This window comes from Hibiscus syriacus, unplaced genomic scaffold (assembly GCF_006381635.1).
Source record: "Hibiscus syriacus cultivar Baekdansim isolate YM2019G1 unplaced genomic scaffold, ASM638163v2 tig00004046_pilon, whole genome shotgun sequence".
Classification (NCBI taxonomy): domain Eukaryota; kingdom Viridiplantae; phylum Streptophyta; class Magnoliopsida; order Malvales; family Malvaceae; genus Hibiscus; species Hibiscus syriacus.
The window spans coordinates 524357-542222 of NW_024061997.1; the positions used below are offsets into that span (position 1 = coordinate 524357).

At 33.1% G+C, this 17866-nt stretch overlaps 1 protein-coding gene and 1 long non-coding RNA gene across 3 annotated transcripts; both read right to left on the reverse strand.

Annotated features, from left to right (window-relative positions):
* Positions 1 to 306: 306 nt before the first annotated feature.
* On the reverse strand, positions 307 to 4908 carry LOC120188412 (sulfoquinovosyl transferase SQD2-like). Of its 2 annotated transcripts, XM_039191864.1 has the most exons (12): positions 4398 to 4908; positions 4061 to 4127; positions 3245 to 3315; positions 2518 to 2635; positions 2329 to 2402; positions 2101 to 2156; positions 1928 to 2011; positions 1602 to 1689; positions 1442 to 1519; positions 1190 to 1246; positions 911 to 969; positions 307 to 826 (listed from the first exon to the last, which is right to left on the reverse strand). In XM_039191864.1, the coding sequence occupies exons 1-12, from the start codon at positions 4748 to 4750 to the stop codon at positions 474 to 476; spliced, it is 1458 nt and encodes a 485-aa protein (XP_039047795.1). In that variant the 5' UTR covers positions 4751 to 4908; the 3' UTR covers positions 307 to 473. The 2 variants fall into 2 exon arrangements, with proteins under 2 accessions (XP_039047795.1, XP_039047788.1); XM_039191857.1 differs by having other exon boundaries at positions 307 to 969; positions 4398 to 4907.
* Positions 307 to 17280, reverse strand: LOC120188425. Its single transcript, XR_005522414.1, has 3 exons — positions 17270 to 17280; positions 6143 to 6151; positions 307 to 468 (listed from the first exon to the last, which is right to left on the reverse strand). It is a non-coding gene; the product is annotated as an uncharacterized LOC120188425 (long non-coding RNA).
* Between the last annotated feature and the right edge of the window lie 586 nt (positions 17281 to 17866).

Consider the following 17866-nt stretch of genomic DNA (forward strand, 5'->3'; position numbering starts at 1 on the left):
TTGAGTCCTAATTACTCTTCAATTCTCGAGGCCCAATAAACTCATTTTCAAGCTTGGATCCAATTACCACATTTGGGGCTTAAATATATATACAACATATCTATTTTCAGAAACAGATGCGTGATTTTATCTTTAGAAAAGTAAACCTATGCATTTAAATTAGAAATTAATGAGATGCGGAATTATAAAATTTCAAGGTACTAAATTAGATTATCAATAAAAAAATATAAAGAAAATATCTAAAGTACGTAAAGATTTAAAATTTTCAAAATACGACCACACACTCGATCTATCCGAGTATTTCTTACAGCAAACTTGCATCCCAATGATTTGACGTCCATAATATACAACAAGTAAACGTTGCTGCAAAAGAATCAATCATAAATACCATACAAGAGCCTCTTTGAAAGCCTATAAGAAGTTGACAATCCCTATAAACTTTCAATTTCCTTTCTTTCTACCAACCAACTAAATCACCTATAGTTGATCTCCGGGGACGGGAAAAGTCGTTTTGCCAGCCATTGTAGAGGTCTAAGTAACTGTTTTCTCTTCTTCTGCCAAAACCAAATGGCGGCGTTGTACTGTTCATTTCGTATCTTCTTAGTGGCTGCTCTCCAATCGTACTTCTCCATTTCTTTGCGTGCAGCTTTGCCTATGGTTTCTCTGAGCTCCTGATTTTGTAACAGGGGCTCCAGTTTGCTCAAGCAATCATCAAGATCTCCAGGATTAAAGAGAAAGCCGGTTTTGCCCTCCTGGTCTGCTGGAATTATATCTGGGATCCCACCGGCACGAGCACCCACCACAGGGACTCCTGAAGACATGGCCTCCAAAACAACAAGTCCGAGTGTCTCGGATTCTGAAGGCATCACAAATACATCCCCACTTGCATATGCTTGAGAGAGCTCTTCACCTTGTAACATTCCAGTAAAAACTGCAGGCATGCCTGAAAACAATCTCTCTAGCTCTTCCCTGCAATGATATTAAATATTGTTTTAGCGGAGCTCAAATTAACCACTCGGCAAAAATAGTATCCCTGAAATTTGTGAGATCACATTAAAGCATTCAATCGCTGATCCAATAAGGGCATTCTCATTGAGACAGTCCGATATTTGATCGGTCCAATCTAATACAAGATATGGGTATTCATTCATCAAGAGTAGGTTAAGTTCATGAACATCACAAGGATTACCTGTATGGTCCGTCCCCAATAAAAGCAATTCTAGCCTCAGGAAGTCTATCCATAACACTGTAAAATCATATATTCCCAATGTTACATTTTGCAAAATTCATAAATCAAGCGGAGTATATGGTTGCGATGGAATTTTGACATAACTCTGTTAGTTTTTTTTTTCTTTCCATTTTCAGCTGACATGTTATTTTTTTAAAGAAATTAACAAGGAATATATTAGCAACAAATTTTCATGCAATTCCTACATGGTACCTTTTGAGGAAATCCAAACTCTTCTCAACTCCAAGACGACCAACATGAATTACCAGTGGTCTCTCTGGTTCACCATTGCTGTATAAAGCAAAAAATATACCGCATTTAAGTACTCTATTGTAATTTAGGAGAGGAACAAAATAAAGCAAATGTGAAGCACCTCAATCTTAAACGCATTTCATGAGAACGATATTGCGGGTGGAAGCTTTCAGAATCCACACCCTTGTTCCAAAGACGAATCCTACTAGCTGAAAGTATTGATTAATTAAAAGGTTAATTTAGGCTTGAGCTATCTGCATATCATCAGCAGATCAGCACCCGTAGAAGGAAATAAGAGAACAAATAAAGTAAAGAAGGCATTTATCACACCGGGGGTAAGCAACGGAGAGAGAGGAAATAAATTAATGCGTGTACATGGCTTGACATTGTACTAACAACAAAGTTAAAATGTAAAAGGCTAGTTTGATATAGGATGTTTGTGTTTACCAGCAGTTACCCTAGCTGCTTGGAGATCCCTTGCAATTGCAACTGATGGAACCAGTGTAAGATCTGCTGCTCTATGAAGAAATTCTGATAAAAGAGAGCAAAATAGATGTCTATTACTCCGACATTGGCAAGAATACCAGCTTAAAAGGAGGGTGAAAAAAGATCTTACATACTTAATATCAACCACATAGGTTTCACCAACCAACTAAAAGTATATCTTGGGATATACCTGTAGAATGAACGAAAAGTAAGACTTGAGATTGGGTTCCATTTAACAGTTCATTAGATTTTTGTACCTCGACATACAACTTTCGAGAAGAAGCAAATGATTTTCTGGTTACATTTTTTAAGAGAATAGGATGACGGATTTATCAGGTGAATCAATGAAGAATCAAACTCACACTGGAACATGGGTGTGGTAAGACATCACTATGGGTACACATAGTAGTTTTGCAATAAAGAGAGCACCAAAAACCTGCAATGCAGTCCACAGCAATCAGGAATGCCTCCTACCACTCCTATTAACTTTTCACTTGAACAAAATCGCAACAATATATCAAGATCTCATAGAGCAGCAATTAGAAGTGTACCATGATCCCAGGTGAAGAGGCATGTATTATATCAGGCTTAAACCGTGCAACTTCTGAAATTATTCTTGGACTGAGTGCCAAGGAAAGGGGCACTTTCTGGTACAAAGGACAGGGGAAACTGCAATGAGAAAGAGAAGAAAAAATATATTAAAGAACCAATAGAAGAAAGAATATCCAAAGAATAAACTAATGAAACAGTAAAAACATACAGTTATGTCAAACTGTTTGACGCAGATGGTAACTTCAGAACAAAATATAATAGGACCAGAACAAGATCGTAATTTAAGGATGAAGTAAACTGAGATTAACTAACGGTGATAGACATCTTTCACGAACCAGGCTATTTGATTCCTAAGAGACAGAGACACAGATACTAAATCAATTGTAAATACTCATCTGATACATTTCTTACACTTAAAGCAATTGATAAATGATAACATTTTACCAACCCTTTCTGGAGTTTAAAATCATATCTGCTTAAGAATGCTTCATAACCAATAACTTTTGCAGGGTTGCACCTCTGGCTTGTAAACATTTTACAATGTAATCAAAGGTTAAGCAACTAGTATTTTGTTTTTTTTTTCTAAATAAACTTATATTTCCATTTCTAGATATTTAGCCTTAGAAAGCATAACATCAAGCGGAGAAAAGCATAGGTAAGAACAAAATGGAAATTCTGTGGAAGCATAGTTCAAGCTTTAGCTTGAATTTAATCGAGTATACCAACCTTCTCGATCCAATCAGCTTTGCTCCATAGAACTCCTGTGGTACCCCTTCGTGTGTTGTTACAACCATTACCTGTTAGTTCCAATAACCTTACAGTTAGTTCATCACTGGAAAATGTTTCTGCAACGTATTTGCTATAGTAAACATTTGGTAAAAAAATTCAGCTGATTTGGCTATGAACTTTTAATTGAGAATGAACTTATGCAAAAACCAGTATTTGTACAGCCTCGTTAGTCGCTTGAACATTATTCTTCTATGTTCTGTCAACTACAAAATGATTTGAATCAAATAAAAAGAAAAGGAAATAATCTCCTAAGCAATACGACGCCCAACTCAAGTGCTCAATCTTCTTAAGATGCAAACGGGACTTAGAATAAGCTTCCATGGAATATCATTCAAAAGCGCTGCCATAAACACATTAGCTAACAAATTAATGAAGTTAGTTCATCACTGGAAAATGTTTCTGCAACGTATTTGCTATAGTAAACATTTGGTAAAAAAATTCAGCTGATTTGGCTATGAACTTTTAATTGAGAATGAACTTATGCAAAAACCAGTATTTGTACAGCCTCGTTAGTCGCTTGAACATTATTCCTCTATGTTCTGTCAACTACAAAATGATTTGAATCAAATAAAAAGAAAAGGAAATAATCTCCTAAGCAATACGACGCCCAACTCAAGTGCTCAATCTTCTTAAGATGCAAACGGGACTTGGAATAAGCTTCCATGGAATATCATTCAAAAGCGCTGCCATAAACACATTAGCTAACAAATTAATGATCATAACTGCAACGCTGAATGCAGATAATGAGCATACCTCATCTCCCATTTCCCGTAAATATTTTATAAAGTTCTGGAACCTGTTTTTGTACCCTGATATATATCTGCAAAATGGAAACAAATGCATTAATTTTCAGTGCCAAGTTTTTACATTAAAACATAATAGTTGTAACACATTGACCCTTAAACAATAAGCAAAGACCCAAACTTTCACAATATTGACAGAAGGCATATCACAAAGGCGAATGGCACAGAGATAACAACCATGAAATGTAACTCTCAATTATTAATCACATCAACTAACATTCAAAGTACCATACGAAGATGAATCAAACATAAGAATGAAACGTAAAATGCAAAGGAGAGTAACTCACGAAAAAGGAGAAGGCTCAACAAAGAGAGCAATACGACGAGGCTTTGAATTGTTCTCGGAATCAATCGAAGGAGGACTTTCCTCTTGTTCCCCATCTTCTTCACTCATCTCTGTAACAGTCGTTTCACTTGCTCTAACAACACCGACCCTTCTTTTCCTCTCACTCTTCAACCTTGGAAACTCAGAAAAACATCTTTTTCTACAATTCAGGCTAATGGGTTTTGTTGAAAAAGGGTAAACTTTAACAGAATCGGTAAGGTATAGATTACAAGAAGAAGAATTGCTTGAATTTGAAGAGTATGCAAATAAAGGATGAGTAGAGAGAGAAAGATTTACAGATAGAGAAGAGGACATGATGTAGCACTGCGTCGGTTAACAGCTAAAGGTGTTAAAAAAAATAAACGATGTTTTGGATTGATTAATATGGAACACAAGATTTGGTGAAGGAATGTAAGGGGTCTATGGAAAACGCATAATGGGATATTCTATATTCTATAAAGGAAAGGAGTATCCATGGTAGCCATTGAGTATATGCTTCTAATATTTGATAAAAATTTGAGATATATCTTTTTATTTTAATTTCGCATAATTTGGTTTTTTGTTCTATGTTTTTATTAGTTTCGAATTGATGACATTCTATGCCCTCACATCTAACAAAAAAAAATATGCACGAATCAATTTACTTTTATAGGAATTATTATTGTTTCTAGAGATTATAAGTTCGAGAACCAGCAATTGCAAGAGTAATTGTGTAATACCCTTACCCGTATTTAATTTCCAAATATGAGCCAGAATATCACAAACTAATTTTATAACATTTCAATTTAAATCATTTATCGATTTATCAAGTAATATCAATTTCTAGTTTTTAATTAACCAAACTAAAACCAATTTCAGATAGCAACTTAGCAGTACATAACTAATAGTTGCTTAAAAATTGGCTATATTCAACTTAAATCGGTAGATCTATTTTATTCTATTGTTTACCGAATTATTAAACTTGCAATTCATTTAACAGTTACAAACATTAATATAAACTATCCATTGTTTATTTTAACTATTATCCATCATTACCAACACGACTATCTTATAATTTATTATCAATTTTATCTAAACTAGTGTAAACCAACTATTATTATTATATACATGTCAACTAGAAATTTAAACTACATCATATTGATGTAATTACTGATATTGTAGATATACCTCTTGATGAGTGTGATGCTTGCTACTCCTCATTTCAATTTTCTATTTTTTACCTACGTGTGAAAATCATCACACACTAAATATATGCTTAGTGAGGCAATAATAATAATCAGTGCAATACAATGTATATATAAAGAAATAACAATACTCAATTCATCATGATCACTTTATCTATATTACCTTCATGTTATACATATTAACATGAAATAAACAATGTATATAATTTCTTACCAATATATTTGTCATTTATTCCATAAGCTCATAAGCTTAATCATCCATTTATAATTTATTAACCAATAAACCATAGCTCAAATATAAGCCTATGAGAACCCTGGGTACACGAGTCAAATATGCACTGAAGTGCTAGTACACATAAGGTTGTGCCCACCATAATACACATAAGGTCGTGCCCACCATATGCACTTAGTGTCCTTTATACACACTATAGTGTTAAATCAAATATGCAGCCTGCTGTTGGACTCTATGGCATGCCAACTATGCCAATATCCCTCAATGACCTACTTGGGCATATAGTGTAACACCCATCTCCTGTATACCCTTCCGTACACGAGATACGAATATCACATCACTTTAAAATTATTTTGGCATTTGAAAAACCATAAATTTTTGTTTCAATTTTTAACAACTTCAAAGCATGATATTCATATAAATAAAATACTAAAACTAATAATTTAATTACATTACAAAATGTTTAATTTAGTTCCATTACATGCCAACTAAGTTTTCAAAAAGAATAAGATTGTCATAACGTTACTGATAGGTCAACCTTAATTGATGATCGCTGCTGCTACTGCTACACTCCTTACGCAATTAATCTTTGCCTTTACCTACACGTGAAATCAATACACGTTAAGTATTTACTTAGTAAGACATAATACTACAAAGATATCAAACTTTATACATGAATATCTTATGAATATTGAATGACGATTAAATTGAAAAATCTATAAGGTCCATATAAGCCCTTATCAGTTACACCATAATTCTTTCAATAACTCAATTAAATTATTCTTATTAAGCTCAGCCTATCTATCATTCTATATATTTTCCCTAATTATTCTTTATTTTCATAGTGTAAGTCAAATTAGAACGTACTATACATATATTGCACCAAAGTGCCAATTGATCATGTATCTTTTATAAATATTATGGGCGGTATCTTAACTACTGTTAACCCACCATTTTGTATTTTCATTTGGGCATCCTTTCATACCCATTATGTATTGTTTACGTTTCTCCTTTATGACATCCATTTATACCAATTATGACTTGCTGTACATTTTATTTCTATATGACATCATTTCATACCACTTATGCACAATTTCTATCCAAATGCATTATAATTCCTTTAGTCTTTTACCCAAAGGCATTTAATCTTTCATCTAAGTTGCATGATTGACACTTGTCTGCCAAATGCACAGCTAGTCCATTTATCTTTTACTCAACGATCTTTAATCATTCATATAACTGGCATAATTGACACCTTTCTGCCAAATGCACAGCTAGGCCATTTATCTTTTACTCAACGGTCTTTAACTGTTCATCTAACTGGCATAATTGACACCTTTCTGTCAAATGCACAGCTAGGCCTCAAAGGCACTTTGTTGAGTTAATCGATTGACGGAATTGGCCAAGAGGGGGGTGAATTGGCAATTAAAAATTTGGTGGAAGCTTTTGCAGAAAAATTGAAAGTAATTGCACAGCGATTTAGAGTGGTTCGACTTTCTCAATCAAAGTCTACGTCCACTACCTTAGCTATCCACACTAAGGATTTTCCAACAAATTCACTAATTTGTTCTTTCTTTTGAGGCCAAAGAGATAACCTTACAACACCCTCAAGAATATACCCTAATTCTTGAGAACACTCTTTCCCAAAGAGAAGATTACAAATTTGCAAACTTATAAGGAAAACCTCACAAGGTAAGATGTTTGCACAATTCTAGAACAAGAAAAGAACACTCACAAATAATTACAAATGAGCACAAATGGTGTTCTTTGAAAGCAAAATGAATATTGAAAGGAAAATTGGCTTGATTTGCACACACTTGGTGTTTGATGCTTTCTCTCTTGTTTCTCTATGATTTCTTATCTTTCAAAGGCTTCAGAACTTGTTTAAATACACCTTGAATCACTTCTGAACGTTGGGGATGATTAGTGAAGATCATATAGCCGTTTTAGTGTGAAAAAAATTAATAAAACAGTTTGGAGTGTGGGGGGAATCGGTACCCCCTATGGGGAATCGGTTCCCTAAGTGTAAAATTCAAATATTTCGACTGTTATACAAGGGGGGAATCGGTACCCCCTTGGGGGGGGGAATCGGTTCCCTCCGAGCATATTGGAATTCTCTGAGCCAAACCATTCAGGGGGGAATCGGTTCCCTCTGAGCAATCTGAAATTTTTGGCTTTGAAATGGTTCGAAATACTTTGTAAAATTATTTTGAAATTGTTTTAAGATTAAAACTTAATTTTACACTTTGAGTCAGGATTAAAAATTATCTTTGAAAGATTTGGAGTAATGTTTTGATATTCGAATAATTCTATCGAATATACTTAGAAAATCATTTGGAAAATCTTAAAATTCATTTAACTTAATTTGTTATATCGAAATATCAAAATGTTTTCAACAATCTCCCCCTTTTTGATATAACAAAACATTTTAGTAATTTTAAGATTTTGAAATCAAGTTTTGAAATTACTCCCCCTTACTTTAACACTTCTCCCATTTATCATTTAAAAACACTTTAACACTTCTCCCCCTTTTTGTTAAATCAAAAAGACATTTTAAAGAATTTAAACAAGGTTTTGAAATCATTTAGCTAATTGATTATATATAATATAAGCTGCTAAGATCATAAGCAAGAGAAACGTTAGCCATTAGTTTCATAATCAATATTCATAATTAATGTGAAATGGCAAAATTGGTCGTATATATAATCATGAAGTAAATGATGCAATAATGAATAAATTTAATCACACCAAATAGATAATTTCTAACCATTCATAAATCCAAACAAATTCAAAGTCAATCAATCCACAAATTCAAACATTCCAAAATATTCAAAATGTTAAAACAATAAGTTTGGAGTTCAAAGCAAAAACATTGAATCACATATCCGGATCAGGAGGAGGAAAACGAGCTCGCATATCGGCCTTTTCGTTAGTGAGGTCATTAATACGTGCGTTGGTTGCTTCATTATTTGCACGCATTTCCCGAAGAATTTCTAATTGTTGAGCTCCCATTGTGGATAAATGAGACTCTATAGAAGTAAAGCGCGAATCCATAGTAGTGTATCGAAAATCGAATGTCTCCATAAAGGATTGGAAATATGGAGGCATTGGATGCGTTTGTTGTGCTTGCTTTTCGGGCTGCTCCTCGGGCTGCTCAGGCTCATCTTCGGCTTCATCGATGTCTCGCATTAATTGCTCAAGCTCGAGATCTTCGTCAGCTTCAGGTGGAGCTTGTGAAGAACTAGCTCCCGGAGTATTTGCAGAAGATCGAACCCATTCATTGGTTTCCTTATCCTTAATCCATCCCGCTCTCGTTAAGGAAAGAAGGTTAATTTGTTTCTTAAGGGGAAAAACGACATCTAGACCGACTCTAAGCCCAGCTTTGGAAAACAAATTACTCAAAATGCAACCGTAAACAAGAGATGAACAGAGTTTTTTTGTTAGGAACAAGATTTACGGTTTCAACAATTTCAGCAAAAATAATCCGAGGTAGGTTGATTTTAATATTATTTTCAAAACAATGTAACCACCAAAGATCTAAGGCTCTAAGAGTAGAATAACGACCTTCGGATGGTCGAAACCACCAAGAAATCATTAGATGAAGAAAACGTTCATGAAGGTCTAGGACACTTGCACTATCCCTTCTTTTATAACGAGATCCTAAAACCTGTTTTTCATTTGAAATACCATCATTATCTAATCCGAATGTATTAGCTATGTAAGTCGAGTCAATATATAAGAATTGTCCTAGAAGGTAGGAACGAATTCCTATGGTCTTGGTTTCAGTTTGGTTTTTAACACAAACGGCATTATAATAGAAAATACGAAAAAGTTGATGGTAAACGATAGGTTCAAGGTCAAAAAGTTTATCAAATTTCCACTCTTGTAAAAGAGGAAGATATTTAAAATTGATAGCTAACATAGCTTGACGAGAAGGAATACGTTCTTCCCGGATTTTGTAAGAGTCGAAATATTGATAATACCAAAAACGATGATTTCTAGGACCAGGATGATTGAAACACGAATTTTGGATAGTCAAATTAGGATCAATAGGATTAGGATTAGAAATTGGAATAGGTGGAGAATTTGGAGGTGGATTTGGTTGACGGTGTGAACGACTAGATGAAGACCTAGCACGTTTAGGATTGGACATGGTTTAGGAAATCGGAATAGAATTGATAACCTGCAATTTAAAAAACACATGTATGCAATTCAATCAATCCCAAAACTCAATTGAGTCCTCAATATTTCAAGGTTCTCTAAATCAATCCTAATGGGCAAAGTTTTTGAAAAACTTTTGAAAAATATGGTTTTGAGAAACAATATATGTATAGTTTTCATAATAACAACATAATTTAATCAAAACACAATAATTTGAAAATTAATAATTTTTTTATTTCGAAAATTTAGAAAATTTAGAAAAATCTTGTGTTTTTTATGAAATTAGTTGTAATATCTAGTTTCTAATTACTAAATAATCAATACCCGATCAAAAATTCAACCTAGAACTAATTAAAACTAGTTCTATGTTCATAAATTGATAAAAAGAAGTTTTGGAAAAATACCTTGAATGATTTCGAATTTGAGTGAGATTAGATGAAGTTTGCACGTTTTTGATGATTCCAACAGGTTTAGAGGATGATATTTGAAGTGAATTCCGATTAAAAACGTTGATTTGAGGCAAAAATGGAGATTTGAATGCTTAGAGGGTGAGAAACGATGCAAGGAAGAAAATAAGAGAGGTTTGAGCAAATATTGGGTTCTACCCGTGTTAAAACCAGAACCCTAGGGGGTATCGATTCCCCTGTGGGGGGAATCGGTTCCCCTTCAAAGGGGGATCAATTCCCTCTGCACCAAAAATGCTAAAATCTGATTTTAAACATCCAAAATGCTAAATTAATTTCCTCTAGTGGTATTGAAAACTCATATATTGAAAATTAATCATGTTCAAACAATTCAATTAATCTTTAAACGATATTTGAACATAAAATTAATTTTTTCGTCAAGAATCATAAACTCCCCCTAACTAATAGCAATGAATGCAAAAAATTACTATTATAAGCATTTTTCATTTATTATTAAAAGTGCTAAAATTATTTTAAACACTCAGTGAAGATAGATTGGTCAAACCTAATTCTCTCCTAAGTGTCCAAAATCATTCCTTGTCTAAAGGTTTTGTAAAGATATCCACTAATTGGTGCAAAGTATCAACAAATTCTAGAACTACATCTTCCTTAATGACATGGTCTCTAATGAAGTGATGTCTTATTTCAATGTGCTTAGTTCTAGAGTGTTGGATGGGATTTTTAGTGAGACAAATAGCACTAGTATTGTCACACTTGATAGGAATGGTACCTACTTCAATTCCATAATCAAAAAGTTGTTGTTTCATCCATAAAACTTGTTCACAGTAACTACCAGCTGAAATGTATTCGGCTTCAGTGATAGATAATGCAACACAATTTTTTTTCTTTGAAAACCAAGAAATTAGCATATTTCCAAGAAATTGGCAAGTACCGGAGGTGCTTTTCCTATCTAATTTGTATCCTCCATAATCCGCATCAGAAAAAACATGCAAGCTAAAGCTAGAGTCTCTAGGATACCAAAGTCCTAAACTAGGAGTGTCTTTAAGGTATCTAAAGTTTCTCTTAACAGCTAGTAAATGTGATTCCTTAGGACATGATTGAAATCTAGCACATAAGCAAACACTAAACATAATATCCAGTCTACTTGCAGTTAGATAAAGTAGAGATCCAATCATTGACCTATATAATTTAACATCTACACATTTACCTCCTTCATCTAAGTCAAACTTTGTTGAAGAGCTCATTAGAGTGTCATGAGGTTTCCCATTTTTCAGTCCAAACTTCTTGAGCATATCTTTGACGTACTTAGATTGATTGATGAAGATGCCATCTTTTCTTTGCTTGATTTGGAGTCCCAAGAAAAATGAGAGCTCCCTCATCATGCTCATCTCAAACTCACTTTGCATTAGCTTAGAAAATTCTTGGCAAAGAACATCATTAGTAGAACCAAATATTATATCATCAACATAAATTTGAACTACTAATAAATCTTTACCTTTATGCTTCAAAAACAATGTAGTGTCAACCTTCCCTTTTGAAAAACCTTTTTCAATTAAAAAATTTGACAATCTTTCATACCAAGCTCTAGGAGCTTGCTTTAAACCATAAAGAGCTTTTGTCAATTTTAAAACATAATCCGGAAAATTTGAATCTTCAAAACCTGGAGGTTGTTCCACATACACTTCTTCTTTTATAAAACCATTTAAAAATGCACTTTTAACATCCATTTGATATAATTTAAATTAATTAAAACATGCAAATGCTAATAACATTCTAATTGCTTCCATCCTAGCTACGGGAGCGTATGTTTCATCATAGTCTATGCCCTCTTCTTGAGTATACCCTTGAGCAACAAGTCTAGCCTTGTTTCTCACTATATTACCACTCTCATCAAGATTATTCCTAAATACCCATCTAGTACCTACAGTAGATTTATTACTAGACCTTTCAACTAATGTCCATACTTTACTTCTCTCAAATTGATTTAACTCTTCTTGCATAGCCATAATCCAATGTTCATCATTTAATGCTTCTTTAATATTCTTAGGCTCTATGCATGAGATAAATGCAACATAATTACAAATATTTCTAAGAGAAGATCAAGTTGTTACCCCTTTTGATGGATCACCTATAATTTCACCATCCTTGACATAGTTGTACTCTCTTGGATAAGATACTTCCCTTTCTTCAATGGTTGGATTCTCAAGAGGATCATGAGTTTCCTCATTTTTCGTTTCTTCCTTTGATGATGGTTCTCCAACGTCATGTCTAACGTCATTTGTATTTATAACACCTACATCATTATTCACACAAGAATCCTTCCTCGAAAGGGGATTATCATCGAAAACAACATCTATAGACTCTTCTACAACTAAAGTTCTTTTATTAAATACACGATAGTCTTTAGAATTTAAGGAATAACCCAGAAAAATTTCTTCATCACCTTTAGCATCAAATTTGCCAAGGTTTTCTTTACCGTTGTTTAAAACAAAACATTTACATCCAAAAGGATGAAAATAACTAATGTTAGGCTTTTTATTTTTGAAAATTTCATATGGAGTTTTCTTTAAAATTTTCCTAATCATTACTCGATTTACAACATAACAAGCGGTATTTGTGGCTTCCGCCCAAAAATATTTTGGCAAATTATTTTCACAAAGCATGGTTTTAGCCATTTCTTCTAAAGTTCGATTTTTCCTCTCAACAACTCCATTTTGTTGAGGGATTCTAGGTGCTGAAAAATTATGGCTAATACCGTTAGAGTTACAAAATTCAGTAAATCCAATATTTTCAAATTCAGTTCCATGATCACTCCTAACACTAGTTATAGAGTAACCTTTTTCATTTTGGATTACTTTTGAAAACGTGATTAATTGTTCTAATGCTTCATCTTTAGTATTTAAAAATAGAACCCAAGTATATCTAGAATAGTCATCTACCAAGACAAATGCATATTGTTTTCCACCCAAGCTAGTAGTTCTAGTTGGCCCAAAAAGATCTAAATGGATCAATTGTAAAACTCTACTAGTTGATACATCATTAATGGATTTAAAAGAAACTCGCTTTTGTTTTCCTTTAGCACAAGCATCACAGATTTTATCATTATCAAATTTAAGCTTAGGCAACCCTCTTACTAGGTCTCCTTGAATTAACCGTTGCAAAACACTCATACTAGCATGTCCTAGTCTTCTATGCCATAACCAACTATCATGTTCATCCTTAGCAACCAGGCATAAATTAGTCATATCAAAAGAATCTAAATGCACCATGTATATATATATATCCCTATTTTATGAACAACAAGCATAATCGAAAATAGATGCAATGTTAATCAATTTTGCAATCATTTAAAATAAAACATTGTATCTTTTATCAAATTTATTTTTCAAAAGATTATGCTTTTAACCCATTCACATATAAAACATTATGCAATGTTGATTATAGAGATTAAGAGAACATGCATAAAGTTTTTGAAAATGTTATGCAATAAAACTTTATAATATTTAAACAAAAAATCTATGCATAAACATTAAGAAAAAAAATTTTAGGTCAAAATTTTGCAAAACCAAAGTTCTTGAAAAATCGATATCAATTGTTAAAGAGATATCAATTACTTTTTAAAAACAATTTTGACCAAAAATTAATATGATGAACTATAGTTTATAAAACATTACCAAAATTTACCATGTTCATCATACAATATTTTTCAACATACATGAGATAAAACATAATTCAACATTTTAAAGCCTCATGCATGCATAAACTAAATGAGCAACCAAATAATAAAAACATTAAGTTTAGAGGTTACCCATTCCCTTTTTATGTGTGGCTTAGAGCATCTTGAATATCATCATCTTTATCACAATTGCTCTCACACACCTACAAGTGACATTTAAGTAGATTTTGGTATCCAAATTGCTTTGGATCCTTGAACATTAGTTTCAATGCCTCTTGTTCCTTTTGGAACCCATACTTGTCTAATTTTAAATCGTTTTCCTTTCTTTAAAGGACAAGTATGTTCCTTATGACCATGATAATGGCAATGTGAATAAATTGTCATTATTGAACTAGATGAATTATTTAGAATGATCTCTTTTTCTCTTGTTAAACATTCAAGCTTATCTTTCAAATTGAAATTTTCTTTTTCAATACTTTCAAATTTCATTTTCAATACTTTCAAATTTCATTTTTGAGAGTTCTAAATCCTTCTTCAAGATTTCATTTTGATTTTCAAAATCCATTTTCATTTCTAGAAGAAGTTTGTTTAATTTGAAAATTTCTTTTTCAAAGTTTTCAGATTTTATTTTTGAAAGCTCTAACTCCTTTCTCAACATTTCATTTTGATTTTCCAAGTCTATTTTAGCTTTCAAAAGAAGATCATTTTTAGCAATAAATTTAGAAATCAATTTATTGTATTTGGAGTTCATGGTCTCAAACTCCGAAAATAATTTATCATAAGCATCTTGTAACTCATTAAAAGATTTTGAATTTGATATATTTGAGTTAGAAGATACCTTTGGCTCTGTGAGAGCTAATAGAGACATCACTTTTATTTGTTCTTCTTCTTCATTGTCTCTATAGATCTCCTCAAGCTTATCCCACATTTCTTTGGCACTTGAACAAGAAGAAACTCCTTTATATACATTAGGATCAATTGCACAACACAACATGTGCATAGCCTTTGAGTTTTGTTGAGCTTCCTTCCGTTCTTGAATACTCCACTTCTTTGCCTTCTTAGTAGGAGAGGAATATCCTTTCTTGATTATCATCCAAGCTTCCATATCAAATGCTTTGATGAATATCATCATACACCTCTTCCAATGACGATAATTTGTTCCATTGAAGTGTGGAGGCACGTCAATAGGTCTGGATTCTTCCATGGAGAATGAACCGGAAGTAGACGCCATCTTTATCGATTTAACTCTTCCCGGATCGACTCAAGAGGTGATTAAACCTTCAAATGAGTGAGGCTCTGATACCAATTGTTGAGTTAATCGATTGACGGAATTGGCCAAGAGGGGGTGAATTGGCAATTAAAAATTTGGTGGAAGCTTTTGCAGAAAAATTGAAAGTAATTGCACAGCGATTTAGAGTGGTTCGACTTTCTCAATCAAAGTCTACGTCCACTACCTTAGCTATCCACACTAAGGATTTTCCAACAAATTCACTAATTTGTTCTTTACAACTATGACTATCATAACATATACGTACATAATTAAATGCACTCACCTGGATTGTATCGCTATAATATCCAAAATGCAAAGGTGATCACTCCGATACTTTGCCTTTATCTTTAGTTTTGCTTGACTCTGGAGCTTGATTTTGATATATTCAATCATCCAAATAACAACACGTACTGTTGAGTTAATCGATTGACGGAATTGGCCAAAAGGGGGGTGAATTGGCAATAAAAATTTCAGTGGAAGCTTTTGTAGAAAATTGAAAATATTTGCACAGAGATTTAGAGTGGTTCGACTTTCTCAACCAAAGTCTAAGTCCACTACCTTAGTTATCCATACTAAGGATTTTCTACAAATTCACTAATTTGTCTTCCTTTTGAGGACAAAGAGTAACCTTACAAATCGCTCAAGAATTATACCCCAAATTCTTGAGAACACTCTCTGCCAAAGAGAACAATACAAATTCCGCGAACTTACAGAAAAACCTCACAAGGTAAGATGTTTGCACAATTCTAGAACAAAGAAATAACACTCAAGAATAATACAATTGAGTACAATAAGTGTTCTTGAAAGCAAAAATGAATATTGAATGAAATAAGCTTGAAACTGCTCAAACTTAAGGTTTGATGCTTTCTCTTTGATTCTCTCTCAATTCTTCTTAATTTTTGTTGATCAATGGCTTCTAAGCTTGTTTAAATATTCCTTGGATCAATTCTGAACGTTGGAGATCATTAGTGGAGTCAATAGAGCCGTTATTGTGTGAAAATAATTAAATAAAACAGTTGGGAGCGTGGGGGGTATCGACACCCCATCATAGGGTATCTGTACATGCAGTGTAAAATTCAAATATTTCGACCGCTATAAGACTGGGGGTATAGGTACCTTCTGGGGGGTATCGGTACCCTCCGAGCATTCTGTTATTTCTCAGAGCCAAATCTTATATAGGGGTATCGGTACCCTATGGGCAATCTGCCTTTTTCCGTTTGAGATTTATTAAGAAAAGATTTTTGGCTCGATTAAGGCTCAAAATACTTTGTAAAATTTGTTTCAAAAATATTTTAAGACTAAAACACATCTTTACACTTAAGTAAGGATTAAAATTGTCATTTGAAAAACTTGGAGTAATATTTTTGATATTCGAATAATTTAATCGAATATATATTTGAAAATGATTAGAAAATCTTAAAATAAAATAACATTTAATTTGTTATATCGAAACATAAAAATGTTTTCAACAATCTCCCCCTTTTTGATATAACAAAACATTTTAGTAATTTTAAGATTTTCTTATTGAAAATCATTTTAGAAAACAATTTTGAGAAAATTATTACTCCCACTTACTATAACACTTCATTTCTCCCTGTTTTTGTTAAATAAAAAAGAAGACTCTAAAAAGTTAAAAAAAAGTTTTTTTTTGTGAATTGATTATAATTAGATATAGCTTAAGCTGTTAAGATCACAATCAAGAGAAATGTTAGCCATTAGTTCCATAATTCAATATTCAAAAATAATGTGAAATGGTAAATTGGACATATTTACTAATATGTAAATAATGTAAATGATGCAAAACATAAATCAAACATATATATAAATAAGCATTTAAGTTCAAACATCCAAAACAAATTCAAACATCCACAAATTTAAACATTCACATACATCCAAAATGTTAAAACAATAAGTTCTAAGTCCTATCCAAGAAAACTAAAGCAAGGCATGGTTCAAGCATCCGTAGGAGGATCGAGAGGAGGAAAATGAGCTCACATAACAGCCATCTCATATGTGAATGCATTAATTCGATCGTTTGTTGTTTCGTTGTTCGTGCGCATCTCCCTTAAAACTTCCAATTGTTGAGCCCCCATAGCTGTAATATGGGACTCGATGGATGCAAACCTTAGATCAAAATTCTCCACAAATGATCGAAAATATGGAGGCATTTGATCCTCTTGCTGTGTCAGCTCATCGTTAGGAACTTCAACGTCAATATCTTGCATGAGTTGTTGAAATTCAGGATCATCATCATCTGCCGGTGCCGGAAGAGGTGGAGCTCGTGAAGAACTAGCTCCCGGAGTTTTCTTAATTGTTCGAATCCATTGACCCGTTTCCGTATCCTTTTTCCATCCCGATTTCTTTAAAGAAGTCAAGTTTATTTGGTTTTTGAGAGGGAAGGCTATATCAAGTTGTACTCTAAGCTCGGCTTTGATAAACAAGTTACTCAGAAGATAACCGTAAACAAGAGTTTCTCAAAGCTT